This window comes from Brachyhypopomus gauderio, chromosome 14 (genome assembly GCF_052324685.1).
Source record: "Brachyhypopomus gauderio isolate BG-103 chromosome 14, BGAUD_0.2, whole genome shotgun sequence".
Classification (NCBI taxonomy): Eukaryota; Metazoa; Chordata; class Actinopteri; order Gymnotiformes; family Hypopomidae; genus Brachyhypopomus; species Brachyhypopomus gauderio.
In genome coordinates this window covers 18662406-18684356 of record NC_135224.1, presented here as the reverse complement: position 1 = coordinate 18684356, position 21951 = coordinate 18662406, and the positions used below count along the sequence as shown (strand labels likewise).

General features: G+C 47.9%; 1 protein-coding gene across 3 annotated transcripts in view; it reads left to right on the top strand.

The window, feature by feature from the left end:
* rasal2 (RAS protein activator like 2) overlaps positions 1 to 21951 on the top strand; it is a 66926-nt gene that overhangs the window by 33659 nt on the left and 11316 nt on the right. For all 3 annotated transcript variants that reach the window (XM_076973579.1, XM_076973580.1, XM_076973578.1), the window contains 5 exons: positions 4857 to 4963; positions 12292 to 12404; positions 17971 to 18124; positions 18319 to 18417; positions 18615 to 19169. In XM_076973579.1, coding sequence (XP_076829694.1) covers positions 4857 to 4963; positions 12292 to 12404; positions 17971 to 18124; positions 18319 to 18417; positions 18615 to 19169 — 1028 coding nt within the window. The remainder of the gene's footprint in view (positions 1 to 4856; positions 4964 to 12291; positions 12405 to 17970; positions 18125 to 18318; positions 18418 to 18614; positions 19170 to 21951) is intronic.

The following is a 21951-nucleotide window of genomic DNA, read 5'->3' as shown; positions in this document are numbered from 1 at the left end:
TCTCACCCTCCGTCTGTCTCGCTCTCTTTCTCCCCTGCTGTTCCGCTGTCTCTCAGTGGGCGTGTTGATGGTTGGTTTTGACTCACCTGATCGTGGCCGTATTGGTCTGGAAGGCCCGTTCCTGATCAGTGCTACTACACTGGGGCAGCGGCACAGGGGGAGGGGGCCCTGATGACGTGCCAGTCTGACACACAGGTGGGCGGGGCTAATGAGGTGGGTGCAGGAAATGGGAGGAGTTACATAAGCCTTGTTTTACCCCTCCACACATAATAATGATAATAATAAGCTATTATCATTGTTGTTGTTCCACCAATGAAAATGAATACACATCCTGAGCTGTGTTGGTATAAAACGTGTGGGCTGTGTTGCTATAGAACCTGTAAGCTGGACATATTGGCCCAGGACACCAGATGTCTGAGCACTTGAGCAGTGAGTTGACTGCAGTCCGTATTGTGAAAGGTGTTTGTTGTGTTTGGTTCTGGGGGGTGCGGGGCATGTGCAACACACACAGGACCGTTTATTGTTTTGCTAAATCTGCTACAGTCCAGGTCTGGACGACAAACATGAGTCTGTTTGTTGTATGTTGGAAATGTGAGCGAGGGTTTTCATTAAAGCGTTATTATCAGTGTATGTGTGCCTGTGCAGAATCAAGGGCTCTTAGCCCCTCAGGATACTAATAGAGTCTGGTAGGAGTTGTTTAACTGACCTAGTATGTTCCTTGTCTGCTGCACCTGCAGTGAAAGCGCACACACACACACACACACACACATACACACACACACACACACACACACACACATACACACACACACATACCCCTTCCAGTTTTGCTGGTGTCCATAAAAGCTAGAGAAACCCACAGACAGACGCTCGCTCACACACAAACACTCTCTCTCTCTCTCTCTCTCTCTCTCTCTCTCTCTCTCTCTCTCTCTCTCTCTCTCTCTCTCTCTCTCTCTCTCTCTCTCTCTCGCACATGCACACACACACACACACATGCACAGACCTCCCACAGCCATGTCCTACATGAATTCCCCTCCCACCACCTTTTTGTACCTAAAAATCACCTTCAATAAGAAGTTTGTGTGTGTGTGTGTGTGTGTGTGTGTGTGTGTGTGTGTGTGTGAGCGAAAGAGAGAGAGAGAGAGAGGGAGACGGAGGCTGCAGCACAGAGTGTGTGACGCTGCTGGCGGGGGGGGGGGGGGGGGGGGTGAGAGAGGAGAAGGGGAAGGAAGCGCTCTCTCTCTCTCTTCTGCTGAGAGAAACAGAGGAGTGAGGTTACAGATTGATTGAATATATGCGGTAAAATCTCTTCCGCCGGCCGGCCGGGCGAGAGTCCGAGGGAGAGGCTGCCGAGGCGAAGACTGCAGGGAGAGGGAGAGAGACCGTGTGCAGGGGGGAGCGGAGGAGAAGGAGGGAGCGAGAGAACGAGGGCGCAGAAGAGAGAGAGGAGAGAGGAAGAGGTAGGACATGCCAGAGAAGAGAGACACAAGGCAGAGACTCTATGGAGAGACTGCTGGATAAGAGTCCTGTGGGATCTCAAACGGAATAATGGACACTTAAGAGGAAACCCCTGCAGCTGACGGGACAAGGCGATGGTCACCTGCCGGCCAATCACGTGTTGACCTGGTCTGTTTATTGAGCAGGTGATGGGCAACAGCTGTGATAGAGGTATTCTCTTCCAGTCCCCCTCCCCACCTGTCTCCCTCCTTCTGTATGTCTGTCTCTCTCCTGTCTCCCTCTCTCTGTAGGTCTCTCTCCTTCTCTCTCTCTCTCTCTCTCTCTCTCTTCTGCTCCATTACACTGGGTTATTCGTGCTTGCCTCTGTGCGTCACTAAGTGTTTCCTAAGTTGTGTGTTGGAGGTCGTTCAAGTTGCATGTTGCGTCCTGACACACCGGGTAGCCCAGAGCTCCAGTGACCACTCACATTCTCCGTTAGCATGAAGTAGACGTGAGACGTGTTTATCGCTTAGTCATTACCCAGCTCTGCTCTCCTAGGTTACGCACTGCACACACACACACACACACACACACACACACACACACACACACACACACACACACTTCTGGAGCGTGGGAGTTCTCTTTCTGCAGACAGCTGAGGAGGCAGTGTGAATGATAGAGCAGGCGATCACTGAAGCCAGAGAAAGAGAGAGAGAGAGAGAGAGAGAGAGAGAACTTGGCTGCTGCTGTTTCTGCAAAGTAGCATTTTGGTACTGCTGACTGGTGCTTATGGTCTCAGTCTCCTCACTCTCTGAATTTAAATGGAAGCTCTGGAGGTGCTCCGGGCAGGATAGGGGTGTGGGGGGAGGGCTCTGGGGGGCTGGGGGAGGGCTCTGGGGTGCTGGGGGAGGGCTCTGGGGGGCTGGGGGAGGGCTCTGGGGGGCTGGGGGAGGGCTCTGGGGTGCTGGGGGAGGGCTCTGGGGGGCTGGGGGAGGGCTCTGGGGGGTAGGGGAGTGCAACTGGCCATAGGTTTGGAGCTCACTTTCTTAGCTGTTATTTTGTAAGTGTCTTCTAAAAGATGTCAGAAATGTGATGCTCCTGCGTTTAGCCAGTGGTCAGTGGTCCTGGCCTGCAGGATTTGAGCCTGACAGCCCTATTACAGAGCTGCGTGCTACATGTGTGTTATAGCACTGCACGAGTGTGGTGAAGGTGTGTGTTGTAGCTCCGCACGAGTGTGGTGAAGGTGTGTGTTGTAGCACTGCACGAGTGTGGTGAAGGTGTGTGTTGTAGCACTGCATGAGTGTGGTGAAGGTGTGTGTTGTAGCCCTGCACGAGTGTGGTGAAGGTGTGTGTTGTAGCCCTGCACAAGTGTGGTGAAGGTGTGTGTTGTAGCGCTGCACTAGTGTGGTGAAGGTGTGTGTTGTAGCCCTGCACGAGTGTGGTGAAGGTGTGTGTTGTAGCGCTGCATGAGTGTGGTGAAGGTGTGTGTTGTAGCCCTGCACGAGTGTGGTGAAGGTGTGTGTTGTAGCGCTGCACTAGTGTGGTGAAGGTGTGTGTTGTAGCGCTGCACTAGTGTGGTGAAGGTGTGTGTTGTAGCGCTGCACGAGTGTGGTGAAGGTGTGTGTTGTATCGCTGCACGAGTGTGGTGAAGGTGTGTGTTGTATCGCTGCACGAGTGTGGTGAAGGTGTGTGTTGTATCGCTGCACAAGTGTGGTGAAGGTGTATGTTGTAGCGCTGCACGAGTGTGGTGAAGGTGTGTGTTGTAGCGCTGCACGAGTGTGGTGAAGGTGTGTGTTGTAGCGCTGCACTAGTGTGGTGAAGGTGTGTGTTGTAGCGCTGCACTAGTGTGCTGCAGTGGTGAACCACCTGGCTGATCCATTCAGAGCGGCCGTCCCGCAAGATGGAGGAGCGTTGTGGGAACGGGCCGGGTCTGGTGGCGATCAGAGCGGAGTGTTTAGGGAGCGCGCTGGTGCTCTTGTGTGTGAACAGGAGGGGCTTTGCTCCACGCTGCCTCGGGAGGAGCGGGACGCTTCACTGCACATGTGGGTCACGTCCCTCTGCATCCTTGACACACATAGAGATGTCCCTGCACCCCAGGTAAAGACACCCTGAACTGCTCCAGACAGACGTGCACGTGCCACTGTGTCCGCAGCTCTGAACAACCCTCGGTGAAGAACTCTGGTCGTAGGGAATGGATAACGAAAAGTGGCTGGACAGACGAGTCTTATGGAGAAGAACCCCTCTGAAAAGTACTTTACTGGGCGTCCATTTTAGGGGACAGGGTCGTGCAGTAGTGTAACTGGCCTCACAGCTATGACTGTTGTAGAGTTGTTGTGTTGACCCCTGTGCCTGTGCTGACCTCTGACCTTGTGCTGGTTTATTCTCACGTTCTGAACACGGCTGGGGAGGGCACAGGGTATCGCAATGGCCGTATACTCCGCCTAATGGCAGTAGTACGTCACCTAACAGGTGGAAACAGCAGACGATGCTTTAGCTGCCTAACAAGCTGCTTTTATTTGAGGGCTGCGGCGGGAACAACAATACAAGGCTCCGATACAGACATGGGTAAATGTCCATTCAGTGAAGTGGCTGGAGGATGAAAAATATTGTGGCTGGCTGAAACCTTCCAGTGATTCGTATGAGGCGCGATGTGAACTTGCCGAAAAACATTCAAACTTGGTACAATGGGCTATAAAGCGCTGGATTCTCATATGAAATCTGAAAAACACAAGCGATATGATGGCACTCGTAATAGTAATATGCATATCGAGTCATTTGCTGCTAACTGCAGTTTAACTGTAAGTGCCAAAAATGATTTGTCTACTGTGTAGTGCGACCAAACGTCTGTATTTCCCGGGACGTATTTCACGTCCTGTGAGGAAATGTCCTGATTAAATTACCTTCATTGGACCATTCAATGTAAATGTACAGGCACTAGGGCACTGCGCACGGCGCTGCATGTGCCGTAACCCCTCAAGCTTTGTTTATACATGATGCGCCGCGACCGTCGCAAGGTTTCGCGTGCCGACAATGACGTAATCGCGGTGGCTCCGCCCCTGCGCGAGGTCCCCGCGTGCTGTTGCTTCGCGAGGTTGTGCACCCCCCGTCAGCAACTTACGGTCAGCGGTGGTTGCAAAGGGTAGCGGGCACCATGCCTGAGAGAAGCCCACCCACACAGTGAAGGCGGAGCTGCATCAGGCCTCCCAAGCTCCGTGATTGGTCTACAATTTCCCACAATAGCTTGTCGGACCTCTGTGTATGCTTCAATATAAACACTGCTGTGGAAGAGTCTAGGGTATTACTTCCTGTCTAAGGCAACCTTACTGTGTCCTTGCTTTGCTCTAATCCCTCCCCTCTCTCTCTCTCTCTCCTCTCTCTCTCCCCTCTCTCTCCTCTGTCCCCTCTCTCCCCAGACGTGTCCGCCGAACGCTCCCCTCGGCGGAGAAGCATCTCGGGCCTGGGCAGCTCTGAGAAGAATTTCTCTATGGACGGGCCGAACTCCTCTCCCTTCAGAGTACCGGTGAGTATTAGGCTGCATCTCTCCTCTCCCTTCAGAGTACCGGTGAGTATTAGGCTGCATCTCTCCTCTCGGCCCTGAGTCCTGCTCAGTGAGCGGAAACCGCCTTCAACACACAGACCTTATGAACCCTTGAAGAGTCTCACCCCACAACACACACACACACACACACACACACACACCCTCTCACCCCAGGCTATGTACATACATCCTCCGTGTCTGTCACTAACCACAGTGGGTAGCTCCTTAAGTGTCTGCCTGGTCCGATACAGAAATAGACCACCAGCCATTTTAAGGATTAACGGCCCACTTTCATTAAGCCTCGGAGGCCGTGTTGGGTTAAGTGGTGTTGTCCTCAGAGTGTCCTGAGCCACTACACTTCTGTCACAGCTGTCACTTCACTGAGCACAGGAGGTAACCACGACTACACAGTGTCACCACGAGCATCAACACACACACGTGTGTGTTCTAATGCTAATAAAGTACACACCTGCATCATGGTAGAAACTGGTTTATACACCCACATCATGATGGAGACTGGTTTATACTCCCACATCATGATGGAGACTGGTTTATACTCCCACATCATGGTAGAGACTGGTTTATACTCCCACATCATGATGGAGACTGGTTTATACTCCCACATCATGATAGAGACTGGTTTATACTCCCACATCATGGTAGAGACTGGTTTATACTCCCGTATCATGGTGGAGACTGGTTTATACTCCCGTATCATGGTGGAGACTGGTTTATACTCCTGCGTCATGATGGAGACTGGTTTATACTCCCACATCATGATAGAGACTGGTTTATACTCCCACATCATGATGGAGACTGGTTTATACTCCCACATCATGATAGAGACTGGTTTATACTCCCACATCATGATGGAGACTGGTCTATACTCCCACATCATGATAGAGACTGGTTTATACTCCCACATCATGGTAGAGACTGGTTTATACTCCCACATCATGATAGAAAGACTGGTTTATACTCCCACATCATGATGGAGACTGGTTTATACTCCCACATCATGGTGGAGACTGGTTTATACTCCCGCGTCATGATGGAGACTGGTTTATACTCCCACATCATGATAGAGACTGGTTTATACTCCCACATCATGATGGAGACTGGTTTATACTCCCACATCATGGTAGAGACTGGTTTATTCTCTTACATCATGATAGAAAGACTGATTTATACTCCCACATCATGATGGAGACTGGTATATACTTCCATGTCATGATAGAGACTGGTTTATATTCCCACGTTATGATCGAGATTGGTTTTTACTCCCACGTTATGGTCAAGACTGATTTATTCTCCCGCATAATGATGGAGACTGGTTTATACTCCACATCATGATGGAGACTGGTTTATACTCCCGCATCATGATGGAGACTGGTTTATGCTCCCAAATCATATTAGAGACTGGTTTATACTCCCACATCATGGTAGAGACTGGTTTATACTCCCACATCATGGTAGAGACTGGTTTATACTCCTGCATCATGATGGAGACTGGTTTATACTCCCACATCATGATAGAGACTGGTTTATACTCCCACATCATGGTAGAGACTGCTTTATACTCCCACATCATGGTAGAGACTGGTTTATACTCACACATCATGGTAGAGACTGGTTTATACTCCCACATCATGGTAGAGACTGGTTTATTCTCTTACATCATGATAGAAAGACTGGTTTATACTCCCACATCATGATGGAGACTGGTATATACTTCCATGTCATGACAGAGACTGGTTTATATTCCCACGTTATGATCGAGATTGGTTTTTACTCCCACGTTATGGTCAAGACTGATTTATTCTCCCGCATCATGATAGAGACTGGTTTATACTCCACATCATGATGGAGACTGGTTTATACTCCCGCATCATGATGGAGACTGGTTTATGCTCCCAAATCATATTAGAGACTGGTTTATGCTCCCACATCATGGTAGAGACTGGTTTATACTCCCGTGTCATGATGGAGACTGGTTTATACTCTCGCATCATGGTAGAGACTGATTTATTCTCCCGCATCATGATGGAGACTGGTTTATACTCCCACATCATCATGGAGACTGGTTTATACTCCCACATCATGATGGAGACTGGTTTATACTCCCGCATCATGATGGAGACTGGTTTATGCTCCCGTGTCATGATGGAGACTGGTTTATACTCCTGCGTCATGATGGAGACTGGTTTATACTCCCACATCATGATAGAGACTGGTTTATACTCCCACATCATGATGGAGACTGGTCTTTACTCCCACATCATGATGGAGACTGGTCTTTACTCCCACATCATGATAGAGACTGGTTTATACTCCCACATCATGATGGAGACTGGTTTATACTCCCACATCATGGTAGAGACTGGTTTATACTCCCACATCATGATGGAGACTGGTTTATACCCCCACATCATGGTAGAGACTGGTTTATACTCCCACATCATGGTAGAGACTGGTTTATACTCCCACATCATGGTAGAGACTGGTTTATTCTCTTACATAATGATAGAAAGACTGGTTTATACTCCCACATCATAATGGAGACTGGTATATACTTCCATGTCATGATAGAGACTGGTTTATATTCCCACGTTATGATCGAGATTGGTTTTTACTCCCACGTTATGGTCGAGACTGATTTATTCTCCCGCATCATGATGGAGACTGGTTTATACTCCACATCATGATGGACACTGGTTTATACTCCCGCATCATGATGGAGACTGGTTTATGCTCCCAAATAATATTAGAGACTGGTTTATGCTCCCACATCATGGTAGAGACTGGTTTATACTCCAGTGTCATGATGGAGACTGGTTTATACTCTCGCATCATGGTAGAGACTGATTTATTCTCCCGCATCATGATGGAGACTGGTTTATACTCCCACATCATCATGGAGACTGGTTTATACTCCCACATCATGATGGAGACTGGTTTATACTCCCGCGTCATGATGGAGACTGGTTTATGCTCCCGTGTCATGATGGAGACTGGTTTATACTCCTGCGTCATGATGGAGACTGGTTTATACTCCCACATCATGATAGAGACTGGTTTATACTCCCACATCATGATGGAGACTGGTCTATACTCCCACATCATGATGGAGACTGGTTTATACTCCCGCGTCATGATGGAGACTGGTTTATGCTCCCGTGTCATGATGGAGACTGGTTTATACTCCTGCGTCATGATGGAGACTGGTTTATACTCCCACATCATGATAGAGACTGGTTTATACTCCCACATCATGATAGAGACTGGTTTATACTCCCACATCATGATGGAGACTGGTTTATACTCCCACATCATGGTAGAGACTGGTTTATACTCCCACATCATGATGGAGACTGGTTTATACCCCCACATCATGGTAGAGACTGGTTTATACTCCCACATCATGGTAGAGACTGGTTTATTCTCTTACATAATGATAGAAAGACTGGTTTATACTCCCACATCATAATGGAGACTGGTATATACTTCCATGTCATGATAGAGACTGGTTTATATTCCCACGTTATGATCGAGATTGGTTTTTACTCCCACGTTATGGTCAAGACTGGTTTATTCTCCCGCATCATGATGGAGACTGGTTTATACTCCCGCATCATGATGAAGACTGGTTTATACTCCCATATCATGATGGAGACTGGTTTATGCTCCCAAATCATGGTAGAGACTGGTTTATACTCCCGTGTCATGATGGAGACTGGTTTATACTCTCGCATCATGGTAGAGACTGGTTTATACTCCCACATCATCATGGAGACTGGTTTATACTCCCACATCATCATGGAGACTGGTTTATACTCCCGCATCATGGTGGAGACTGGTATATGCTCCCATGTCATGATGGAGACTGGTTTATACTCCTGCGTCATGATGGAGACTGGTTTATACTCCCACATCATGATGGAGACTGGTTTATACTCGCACATCATGGTAGAGACTGGCTTATGCTCCCACATCATGGTAGAGACTGGTTTATACTCCTGTGTCATGATAGAGACTGGTTTATACTTCTGCGTCATGATGGAGACTGGTTTATACTCTCGCATCATGGTAGAGACTGGTTTATTCTCCCGCATCATGATGGAGACTGTTTTATACTCCACATCATGATGGAGACTGGTTTATATTCCCGCATCATGATGGAGACTGATTTATACTCCCGCATCATGATGGAGACTGGTTTATACTCCCGTATCATGATGGAGACTGGTTTATACTCTCGCATCATGGTAGAGACTGGTTTATACTCCCGTGTCATGATGGAGACTGGTTTATACTCCACATCATGATGGAGACTGGTTTATACTGCTGCATCATGATGGAGACTGGTTTATACGCCCACATCATGGTAGAGACTGGTTTATACTCCCGTGTCATGATGGAGACTGGTTTATACTCTCGCATCATGGTAGAGACTGGTTTATTCTCCCGCATCATGATGGAGACTGGTTTATACACTGGCATCATGATGGAGACTGGTTTATACTCCCGCATCATGATGGAGACTGGTTTATGCTCCCGTGTCATGATGGAGACTGGTTTATACTCCTGCGTCATGATGGAGACTGGTTTATACTCCCACATCATGATGGAGACTGGTTTATACTCCCACATCATGATGGAGACTGGTTTATACTCCCGTGTCATGATAGAGACTAGTTTATACTCCCACGTCATGATGGAGACTGGGTTATACTCCCACGTCATGATGGAGACTGGGTTATACTCCCGCATCATGATGGAGACTGGTTTATACTCCCGTGTCATGATGGAGACTGGTTTATACTCCCACGTCATTATGGAGACTGGTTTATACTCCCACGTAATGATGGAGACTGGGTTATACTCCCACGTCATGATGGAGACTGGGTTATACTCCCACGTCATTATGGAGACTGGTTTATACTCCCACGTCATGATGGAGACTGGTTTATATTCCCACGTCATGATGGAGACTGGTTTATATTCCCACGTCATGATGGAGACTGGTTTATACTCCCACGTCATGATGGAGACTGGTTTATATTCCCACGTCATGATGGAGACTGGTTTATATTCCCACGTCATGATGGAGACTGGTTTATACTCCCACGTCATGATGGAGACTGGTTTATATTCCCACGTCATGATGGAGACTGGTTTATATTCCCACGTCATGATGGAGACTGGTTTATACTCCCACGTCATGATGGAGACTGGTTTATACTCCCACGTCATGATGGAGACTGGTTTATATTCCCACGTCATGATGGAGACTGGTTTATACTCCCACGTCATGATGGAGACTGGTTTATATTCCCACGTCATGATGGAGACTGGTTTATACTCCCACGTCATGATGGAGACTGGTTTATGGCTCTGTCTGTGTTCAAGTGTCGTCCTTCATCCTGTACAGATGTGCTGCTGTTCACATCACTTTCATCTTTGTTCTGTTGACAGTCTGGTTTGGACGTTGCCCTCCAGTGTTCAGGTTCTGTTAAAGCATGTTAACTAACACCAATGAGAATGTGTGTTTGACACCCGCATATGTCTGCAGATACGAACACGGGTCTTTGCATAGGTATAAACCAGCAATTACATGTGTAACATACACAGACGTGTCCTGTACAAATCCCCCTATCAGAACAAACACAGTGATAGTCTACTGAAAGTACAGTGTGGAAACATAGCGAGTGAACACACAGCAAATGAAACGGAGAGAGACAGACAGAGAGAGAGAGAGAGACAGAGAGAGAGACAGAATGACAGACGTGTTGGAATTCGATGATATTTTTACCCGTTGAGGAAGTGGGCCAGCTATATTTATATCCCTGGCACTGTGAAGGTGGAGGGAGATTATAAGAGATGAATTGTGCGTGTTTGTCTTTTGCTCTACTCCAGTAGTCCTGCAGATGGTGCTGCGTTGTGTTGGGCAGGTTTCAGAGCCCAGGTGTGGTTTAGTGTTTGTTTCCTTGCTGCTCTGTGGAGGTGGCAGTGTGGGCTGCAGGTGGTGTAGTCGGGGCAGGTGCGCTAAGAGCAGGTGGAGGTGTTGGGATTCTGCTGCTACGCCACTGTGGAGGTGTGCTGGAGTCTTCCGCTTCTGTCTCAACAACACGTGTCTGCAATGGCAGGCAAACGGACACAAGACCCACATTTCCAAGGAGCTACGGGCTCTTGGTTTATGCCCATCTCTCTCCCTGTTCTCTCTCTCTTTCTCTCTCTCCATTCTCTCTTTCTCTCTCTTCTTCCTTCCCCCTCTTTTCGTAACTCGTGTCTGATTGTTGAGGCTCTTTAATGCTTTCCTGAGTCACTCATGTAGGGAGTATCATGTCCCAGTGGAGTGATGCCTTTTATAAAGTGCTTCTCTGTTAATGACTGCTTTAGCCACTAAACACTCCCTCCTTACGGTAATTTCAGTACTGTAAATCCTCTCAGGTGCTGTTCTTCTTGTTATTTTTCCATCTTACGGTTTCACCTCCAGGGCATGTGCCCGTGCTGTCTGATTACTCATTTGCGTTAATATGACCAAAATGGACATTGTTAGCAGAAAAGTGCACAGTCAGAAATCACAGGTTTTGTTAGTTTCTCCAACCATTATAACACCTCCCCTTTGTTCCTGAGCCGTCACCAGTTGTATATCTCTGGTTTTCTCTTTGGCTCACGCCCGGTGTCTGGTGCACGCCCGCGTTAGTTCTGGATGAGCGTGCCTGTCTCTGTCTGAACTCTCACCCTCGCTGCTGGTTACTGATTCATTTCAGTTCTTTCCCCCGAGGCGTTGAGCAAGTGCTGCATTCTTGGGTGAAATGGCGATGTTGCGCAGCTGGGAAGAGCCTTGGCAGTCGGCTACTACTACCTTTGTGTACTTTGACCCTGCGCTGGAAGCCGACCGTCTGACATTCCTGTCCACAGCGGCTGTTTTGTCTGCTCCTTTACTAAGAACCCTCAACACACGGCCTGCTCAGAGAAGTTTGTTTATTGTCGGAGGAAGTCACGGGCCAGTGCCCACGCAGGCGGTGGCGGACTGAGCAGAGAAGCCAAAGCTCCTCGCTGTATGCAGTGGGTGATCAACGGGGCTGTGTGTTCACTCTGCTGGAGGGTAACTGGAGACACACTGGGCTAGTCACTCCCGACAGGCTGGGACGGCAAACACTGAGTCACCCAGACTAGCCCACCCACACAGACACTCTCGGCCTGTCAAACACCTGCATACCTTTCTAACAGGGACAAACCTGACCGGAATCTCTCCCTCTCTCTCCTTCTCTCTCTCTCTCTCTCTCTCTCTCTCACTCTTCCAGGGCTTTTTCAGTAAGCGATTGAAAGGGTCCATTAAGAGAACAAAGAGCCAGACCAAGCTGGATCGGAACTCAAGCTTCAGACTGCCCTCCCTGCGTCCCGCCGACAATGACAGGTAGGACCCGACTGTGACGGCCCGGTTCTGACATGACCTCACATCCCTCTCCATCCCTTAAAGCCTTAAGGGAAGATAACTGAAAAGGTCTAAAGTCTGGGAACAGTTCGGACACACCCGAATATGGTGTGTTTGTGTGTTTCATTATATACCTTCAAAGGTGATTAATACAGATTAATAGAGTGAATATAGTTCATTTCGTCTTGCATAACCTGAAGGATAATGTTTTAATCTCAATGCTGGTTACATGATGTGCTGGTATGAAAACTGTTCAGCTTAACTGGATGGTTTGGTTGGTAATCAGAGACACTGAATCTTTTTTAATCCTACAGACTGTCAGTAACAGGACACTGACAGACTACTACAGAAATGAACACGGTGCTTAAATTCTTCTTTTTTTTGCCTAAGGTTGCTCTTCTTTGCTCTATACTGCCCCACTGTGGGCTAGAAGTATCCCTTCAGAGGTGCAGCTATCCTGCTAGTGTGCTTAAATGAGATTAAAAGCTAAATTAAAGGGAACCAATTATACCCCCGTTGCACAAGTTAACATAGTTTATGCTCAGAATACTACACCACATCACTCTTCACCCTGTCTACAAAGATATATTTAGAACGGCTGGTTTGAGTGCCTGTCCCTTTAAATAATAATGCGCCAGTGCTAGTCCCGCCCCCTCTTCTGGGTGTACAGATGCAAGTATGGCTTTGTGGTACCAAGTCCCATTGCAGAAATCAAAGGTACTCATGCATAGCCAAGACTTGGAGTTTACAAGTGAGCAGCAAAGTTTGGTGAAGCAATAAAAACAGTACTGATTATTCTAATTTTCAGTCTAGAATCATGTATGTACAATTAAACAGGTGACTGGAACAACAGGTGACATGCATCTGGTTCAGAGAAAAAATGATGGTTGCATTGCCGTAACTATTAAACACTCAGATTGTGTGAAATGACCCCAGTAACCAGTGATAAATGTCTTGAGAATCTGTAGATTCAACAGCAAACACAAGTAACATCTACAGCCATTCTACCGTTTTATTCTCACGTGATTCACGTCCACACTTAACCAACGATGTAAGTAATAGCTTCAACAGAGCAGTCCATGCACGTAGCTTTTAGCTTCATCAGAACAGTCCTCGCATGTAGCTTTTAGCTTCAACAGAGCAGTCCTAGCACGTAGCTCTTAGCTTCAACAGAGCAGTCCTAGCACGTAGCTCTTACCTTCAACAGAGCAGTCCTCGCATGTAGCTCTTAGCTTCAACAGAGCAGTCCTCGCATGTAACTTTTAGCTTCAACGGAGCAGGGGTGAGTTTCCCGAAACATTCTTAGCGCTAAGTACTTCTTAACCTCGTATGTTTCATACGAGGTTATGAAGTACTTAGCGCTACGAACGTTTCGGGAAACCCACACCAGTTCTTATATGTAGCTCTTAGCTTCAACAGAAAAGTCTTTATATGTGGCTTTTAGCTTCAACGTAATGCTAGTGGCTCCAGTGCTTGCATGAAGAAGAAGAAATAAACAATCACACCATAGCAAGAGTCGATCTCAGGATGTGGGTGGAGGTTTCTCAGGTGCATTGCAATTTTAATGACTCCTCTAGTGAAAGCGGGGACTGAACTGAACAGCTTAGTGAAGCCCCTGTTTTCTGACCTCAGCAGCTCACACAAAAAACTGGAATGTGAAGAGATTATTTTCCATAATATGCACCCTTTAAAATCATTGTTGATTGAAGTTTCCATTTTATACAAGCTGACTTTAATTATTCTGATAAATCATTTTTATTTTGCTTATCTTTTTTGTTTGGTGAATAAGGGGTGCCTTGACTCCAAGGTCCATTTAAAACAAGAACTACTAGACTGCCTTTGGAGTGGATTTGGTCCTGCTTATCTGTGACAGGGGGACCAGACAACGTGGCCCTTGGGGGAAAGGGCACGACCTGCAGACCTCTAAACTGCTCCACACTTACAGTGCTGATGGGCACAGAGATTTTGCAGATTAACAGAGCCCTCACGCCACAGATTAGCAGGGCTCTCACGCCACAGATTAGCAGAGCTCTCACGCCACAGATTAGCAGGGCTCTCACGCCACAGATTAGCAGGGCTCTCACGCCACAGATTAGCAGGGCTTTCACGCCACAGATTAGCAGGGCTCACACGCCACAGATTAGCACCCTGCCTTCCAGAGTTTTCTTTGCTTAGCGCGCATGCTTTACTGGATGTCTGTGCATGTGGTGGTGATGGACATGTGGGTCCAGGGAGATCTGGGGAGGTGCTCCCCTCCCCCCACTCCTCCCCCAACCCATCCAGACTTCTCTTTGGCGTTTGATAAAGATCACATCTGTGCTCTTTCCATAATGATGTTACTCACTCTTATTGCGTTACGCTGTGCCGGGGCTCCAGACCGCCCCGCTCACGTGCTGCGTCTGCTACGGGACGCCCATCCACTGTCTGGCTTCTGTTAAACACTCGAAGGCGCCGTTAAGTAGCGCTCTCTCAATTACACTCACTGTTCGGACTAGTAATATAAGCCACGCTAATAGCCCAGCGTAGTCCGTGGCTGTACGTTTGTAGATTGCGACTGATCACATGGTCCTGACAGTGAGATGTGATCTTTATGATTCACCGTGGTGGCATTGCTCGATAATTGTTATTAATTTTCTGTCATTAAGTATTTTTATCAGTCCAGTTTACAATGTCTATATTATAATTAAGATGGAATTTCTTTCTGATGCAAGATAGAAAGATATGCAGTGATAAATATTGTGTGGTTATTCATACAACACAATTCTGATTCAGTCTCATAAATGTATGCTGAAATAATTTGCACATCCTGAAGGCATTAACGTTCACATCAAGCCGCGTCGTTGATGCTGATGAATGTGTATTTAAGATGTTAATAAGTAGATCATCTCATTAACGGCTTAATGAGTAGATCCTCTCTGTTCCACTCTGAACCCTCTGATTCAGCTGCTTGTAGTCAGGACCGCAAACGCTCGTCCATACAGCAGAGTGCAGTTCGGAGCGTCTCCTCCCTACACTGCATTGCTGAAATTCCGTGTGAGTGTGGTCACGTTTGTTAAATTCAATGTGAGTTTGCTCAGTGTAGTGCCCCAACACTACAGATTATCAGGACCCTAACACTACCGATTATCAGGACCCTAATGCCACAGATTATCAGGACCATAATGCTACAGATTATCAGGACCTGAGTGCCACAGATTATCAGGACCTGAATGCCACAGATTATCAAGACCCTAATGCCACAGATTATCAAGACCCTAATGCTACAGATGATCAGGACCCTAATGCTACAGATTATCAGGACCCTAATGCTACAGATTATCAGGACCTGAGTGCCACAGATTATCAGGACCCTAATGCTACAGATTATCAGGACCCTAATGCTACAGATTATCAGGACCTGAGTGCCACAGATTATCAGGACCCTAATGCCACAGATTATCAGGACCCTAATGCCACAGATTATCAGGACCCTAATGCCACAGATTATCAGGACCCTAATGCCACAGATTATCAGGACCCTAATGCTACAAATTAACAGGACCTTCAATGGCCCAGCTAAAAGCCTGATTGTGGCAAAGGTACAGATAGTGAAGTACTGCACAACCCCACCCTCTCTGTACTCTGCCCCACCCTCTCTGTACTCTGCCCCTCCCTCTCTGTACTCTGCCCCACCCTCTCCTCTCTGTACTCTGCCCCTCCCTCTCTGTACTCTGCCCCACCCTCTCCTCTCTGTACTCTGCCCCACCCTCTCCTCTCTGTACTCTGCCCCTCCCTCTCTGTACTCTGCCCCTCCCTCTCTGTACTCTGCCCCACCCTCTCCTCTCTGTACTCTGCCCCACCCTCTCCTCTCTGTACTCTGCCCCTCCCTCTCTGTACTCTGCCCCACCCTCTCCTCTCTATACTCTGCCCCACCCTCTCCTCTCTGTACTCTGCCCCACCCTCTCCTCTCTGTACTCTGCCCCTCCCTCTCTATACTCTGCCCCACCCTCTCCTCTCTATACTCTGCCCCACCCTCTCCTCTCTGTACTCTGCCCCACCCTCTCTGTACTCTGCCCCACCCTCTCCTCTCTGTACTCTGCCCCTCCCTCTGTATCCTCCGCTGTGCTCCAGTGGGCTGAGTGAGGCAGGGTCTGTTGGGACAGAAGTTGGTACCACGTGCTTCCTGCAGACACTGTGGTGCAGGAATCTTCCTGTTTACCAGTGAGGAGAGAGGGAGGTGTGGAGCGGAGGAGAGACCTGCTGCTGGGATGAATGCTGGGGTGTGAACAAGTTGTTTCTGCCTTTCTGAGCGTGTGTGTGTGTGTGTGTGTGTGTATACAGCCATGTCACTGGTGTGTGTGTGTGTGTGTGTGTGTGTGTGTGTGTGTGTGTGTGTGTGTGTGTGTGTGTGTGTGTGTGTGTGTGTGTGTGTGTGTGTGTGTGTGTACAGCCATGTCACAAGTGTGTGTGTGTGTGTGTGTGTGTGTGTGTGTGTGTGTGTGTGTGTGTGTGTGTGTGTGTGTGTGTGTACAGCCATGTCACTGGTGTGTGTGTGTGTGTGTGTGTGTGTGTGTGTGTGTGTGTGTGTGTGTGTGTGTGTGTGTGTGTGTGTACAGCCATGTCACTGGCTGGTGTGTGTGTGTGTGTGTGTGTGTGTGTGTGTGTGTGTGTGTGTGTGTGTACAGCCATGTCACTGGCTGGTGTGTGTGTGTGTGTGTGTGTGTGTGTGTGTGTGTGTGTGTGTGTGTGTGTGTGTGTGTGTGTGTACAGCCATGTCACGGGTGTGTGTGATGTTTGCGCACACAGCTTGTCCCTGGCTCCATGACCGCAGTTCCTCTTGGGGCTGTTCCCATAGCGACACTGTCCCGCAGGTCCTGTTCTTCCGTTTGTTTACCGGGGTGGTGCGGGTGGTGTGCACCACCTTCCTCCCTCCACCTAAGCCCACACACTGCAGCTCCCTGCCCGGAGCGCTCGGCTGGACCACGCTCCTCTCCACGTAGACGGGGGCTCCACAGACGACATGACCTGCTGATATGCTCTGGAGTAACTCCTTCAAGCGCATCTTCAGTTGCTTTTCGTAGGTTTGCGATTTGCCCCATCTGGACAAGGCTGTGGAACACCGTGTGTGTGTGTGGGACACCGTGTGTGTGTGTGGGACACCGTGTGTGTGTGTGGGACACCGTGCGTGTGTGGGACACCGTGCGTGCGCCGCTAGCCGTAGAGGACAGACACGCTGGTCTGAAGACTGCTCACGTTTCGGGAATATCTGCACGTTTTTCTTAGAGGACTCTCTTTCTCTGTATCTCTCTCTGTATTTCTGTCTCTCTCTCTCTCTCTCTCTCTCTCTCTCTGTCTTTCATATCACTTCTCTTCATATGGGTGGAAGCTAAGTTATTATTGAATTAGGGGAGTGTTTCCTTTGCATTCTCAGCATCACATGACTAATATCCTGTATACAAGGGAGGGGACGGCGGATCAAACCCCAAAATGACACAGTACCGATATGTCATACGCCTGATTAGGAAGGATGTGGATGAGTTAAAGGGGCTGTGATGTCCATGTGTGTCAGATCTCGAGGCCTGCCCAAGCTGAAGGAGACCTGTTCCCACGAGTCTCTGCTGAGTCCGGGGAGTGCGGCAGAAGCTCTGGACCTCAGCATGGACGATGACGTCTACATCAAACCCCTCCACAGCAGCGTCCTGGGACAGGAGTTCTGCTTCGAGGTGCAGCTTCTCTTAACATCTCATCTCTCTTTACGTTTGTTTGTGTTCTCCCAGAGTGAACATGTTGAGATAATACACTGAGGAATTAGAACCTCAGTTCTTCACAGAACCCTCCTCCCTATTTCTCTCTCTCTTTTACTCCATCTCTCTCCCTCTCTTCCTCTCTCTCTCTCTCTCTCTCTCTCTCTCTGTAGGTGATGTACTCAGGTGGGAGTAAGTGCTTCAGTTGTTCTTCTGCCTCAGAGAGAGATAAGTGGATGGAGAACCTCAGAAGAACAGTTCAGCCCAATAAGGTAGACCTCTGGCTTTTGGGTTCTCGCTGCTGCTTTTCAGATATTAATAATCTTTACTAGTCTCTCTTCATGTTGCTGTTTCATTTTTGAGGCGCAGTTTTGTAACAAAAGTTGCAGGTTCTTCAGTTGCTATTATGAAGGAACGCTTTAAAGATCTCAAACAGGTTTCCATAGCGGGCGTGCCATCTTCTCTCCAGGACAACTGCAGGCGAGCAGAAAACGTCCTGCGTCTGTGGATCATCGAGGCCAAAGACCTGCCCCCCAAGAAGAAGTACTTCTGTGAGCTGTGTCTGGACGACGTGCTGTACGCCCGCACCACCAGCAAGCCCCGCGCGGACTGCCTGTTCTGGGGGGAACACTTTGAGTTTGCCAGCCTGCCCCCCGTCAGAAGCATCACCGTGCACATCTACCGCGACGTCGACAAGAAGAAGAAGAAGGACAAGAACAACTACGTGGGCCTGGTCAACATCCCCACGCAGGGCGTAGCCGGACGCCAGTTTGTGGAGAAGTGGTACCCGGTCAGCACACCCACCACCACCAAGGCTAAAGGTGGAGGCCCCTCCATCCGCATCAAGTCCCGCTTCCAGACAGTCTCCATCCTGCCCATGGAGCAGTATAAGGAGTTTGCAGAGTTTGTGACCAACAACTACGCCATGTTGTGCTCTGTGCTGGAGCCCGTCATCAGTGTGAGGAATAAGGAGGAGATGGCCAGCGCACTGGTGCACATCCTGCAGAGCACAGGGAGAGCCAAGGTAGGAGCTCACTGTGTGGAGCCTACACCTCCGTACGCCTCCACACACCTCCTACGCCTCCACACACCCCCATACGCCTCCTGTACACCTCCGTACGCCTCCACACTCCTCCGTACGCCTCCACACACTTCCACAAACCTCCGTACGCCTCTACACACTCCGGTACACCTCTGTATGCCTCCACACACTCCTGTACACCTCCGTACGCCTCCACACACTCCTGTACACCTCCATATGCCTCCACACACTTCCACACACATCTGTACTCCTCCACACACCTCTGTACGCCTCCACACACTTCCACACACCTCTGTACACCTCCACACACCTCTGTACACCTCCACACATCTCCATATGCCTCCATACACTTCCACACACCTCTGTACGCCTCCACACACCTCCGTACACTTCCACACACCTCTATATGCCTCCACACACCTCTGTACACCTCCACACACCTCTGTACACCTTCACACACTTCCATACATCTCCGTACGCCTCCACACACTATTGTACCCCTCCGTACGCCTCCACACACTCCTGTATGACATCCCTCAGACAGGACCATGGTAACATTGTGAGGTGTAGGAACCTCTCAGTACATCTTATTGAGAGCCTTCAGTTGTTTACTGTATTAGAGTTAGCTGTCTAAAAACAAAAACTTTGAAATTTGAGTGTTGGTAGAATTTACTAAAATAACACATTCAAACAAATGTTTTTGGAGGATAAAAATAGTGAAATGTTCACAATTTTCCAACAGTTAAGCTGTCGGGCACTGAGACAACAAGATGGCAGGATGTGATTCAGCAGTTTCAGAGATAAAGTGCTGACAGCACCAGAACATTTGAAGAGTACAGTGTGGCTTTTATAAAAGTCCTGGGGCACTATTTCTGTGGACACAGCGCAAGCATACAAATGAGACATAACAGCGTGACACGTCCACACATGGGCGTGAGGAAATGTCATTAGCTGTTTTCACTAAGGTACTGCAGAGGGCGCAATTACTGATCAGTGGGTGTGGTTAGACTGATCACATGATCAGTAGGTGTGTTGCGGTGTTCCACAGATGAGTTCCATAGATGAGCAGATGAGTCAGTGATGACAGCCAGTGTTGGCAGCACCAAAGAATAAAGATTCACAGAGAACAGATGTGCTTGTCCAGGAAGGACAGAATCGCCACACTGGTGACTGGGAGATTATACTGGGCTGGGAGGACCTGCCAGTGGCAGATTATTATTGTTTAAATTAATATTTACAATATTTACAACATTTCGGTGGGTAACGATATGCCTACTGTCAGTTTTACATTCAATAGTATCAATATTAAAAAAATGAATAATTTTGTGCACCAAAATCAACACCAAATTAACAAATGCAATAAAATGCAGCATTTCACGGCGTTGACTCCCAGCCCAGCAAGACGTTGGTGCCCCCTGGAGTTTCAGAGGACAAACTGGGAGCAAAGAGCTGTTTTGCCATACCCCTACTTCGAACTACCCCTAACTTACACCCCAACCTCGAACTACCCCTAACTTACACCCCTACTTCGAACTACCCCTAACTTACACCCCAACCTCAAACTACCCCTAACTTACACCCCTACCTCGAACTACCCCTAACTTACACCCCTACCTCGAACTACCCCTAACTTACACCCCAACCTCGAATTACCCCAAACTTACACCCCTACCTCGAACTACCCCTAACTTACACCCCTACTTTGAACTACCCCTAAAGCTAGGTTTATACTTGACACGTTGCGCGCCGAAAATGATGTAATCGCGGTGGCTCCTGCCGTGCGCGAGGGCCTCACGCACTGTTGATTTATGAGGTTGTGCACCTCTCGACTCTTGTAACTTTTCAGTGCAATGAACAAAGCCATGTTTGCATACACTTTTACAAGGTGGAATTCCAGCACTTGTACGCCACTTTCAAGGTCCATTTCAATATTACCCAGCACGTTAAACTTAATAAAGTTAAATATTTATATATATACTCGAAATTATTCGAAATAATTAGCTTTTTATCACATTATTTAATGGTTGTTTATTTTCAAAACACCCAATCTTAACGTCTTCATGTTCTCTCGTGTTTCACCCTGGAATTACAAGAGGCTTTTATTTGTTAACGTAATACAAGAGAACTGTTCAGTCAGACAGCTATTTGATGTGAAACGAAGTTGTTACAATTTCAAGCATTTTCAAGTACTTTAGCCTAAATTCCAGCACTTTTCAAACCTGGAATACAAAGCAACATTATATTGGTCAGGTAAATGTTCCTTCCCCTGTTTTTGAGGGGTGTTTCTTTATACTACCACATATCGTTTCGGACAACACTGCAAAGAATGTGACGCGGCAAGTATAAACACCTCCGCCATTTGCGCAGGTTCGCGCGAGGTGTGCGGAGTCGCGCACTATGGTCACTCGTGAAAGTATAATTCAGCCTTAACACACTGCTGCTTCTTTGTGCGTGTTAATTGTAATTGTGTCCTTAGTTTCTTAGTTTCTACGGCGCTATTTATATATAAATATGACTTCATTCAAAAAATTCTTCTGCTGTACACAAGCATTAATTTGTAAGGATGAGTTGTGCAACATTCAATTTACTGATTTTAAAAATTGCTCTTAAATATTTTGAGAAAATCTAATACCAGCTGATAGGCCTGTGTTGAAAAAATCGATTTTCCGATTCAGAATCGATTCGCATAGGATGATCTGATAATCGATTCGTACGTCCAAAGATCGATTTTTTTAATTAAAAGAATTTTTTACATTTCCCCCAG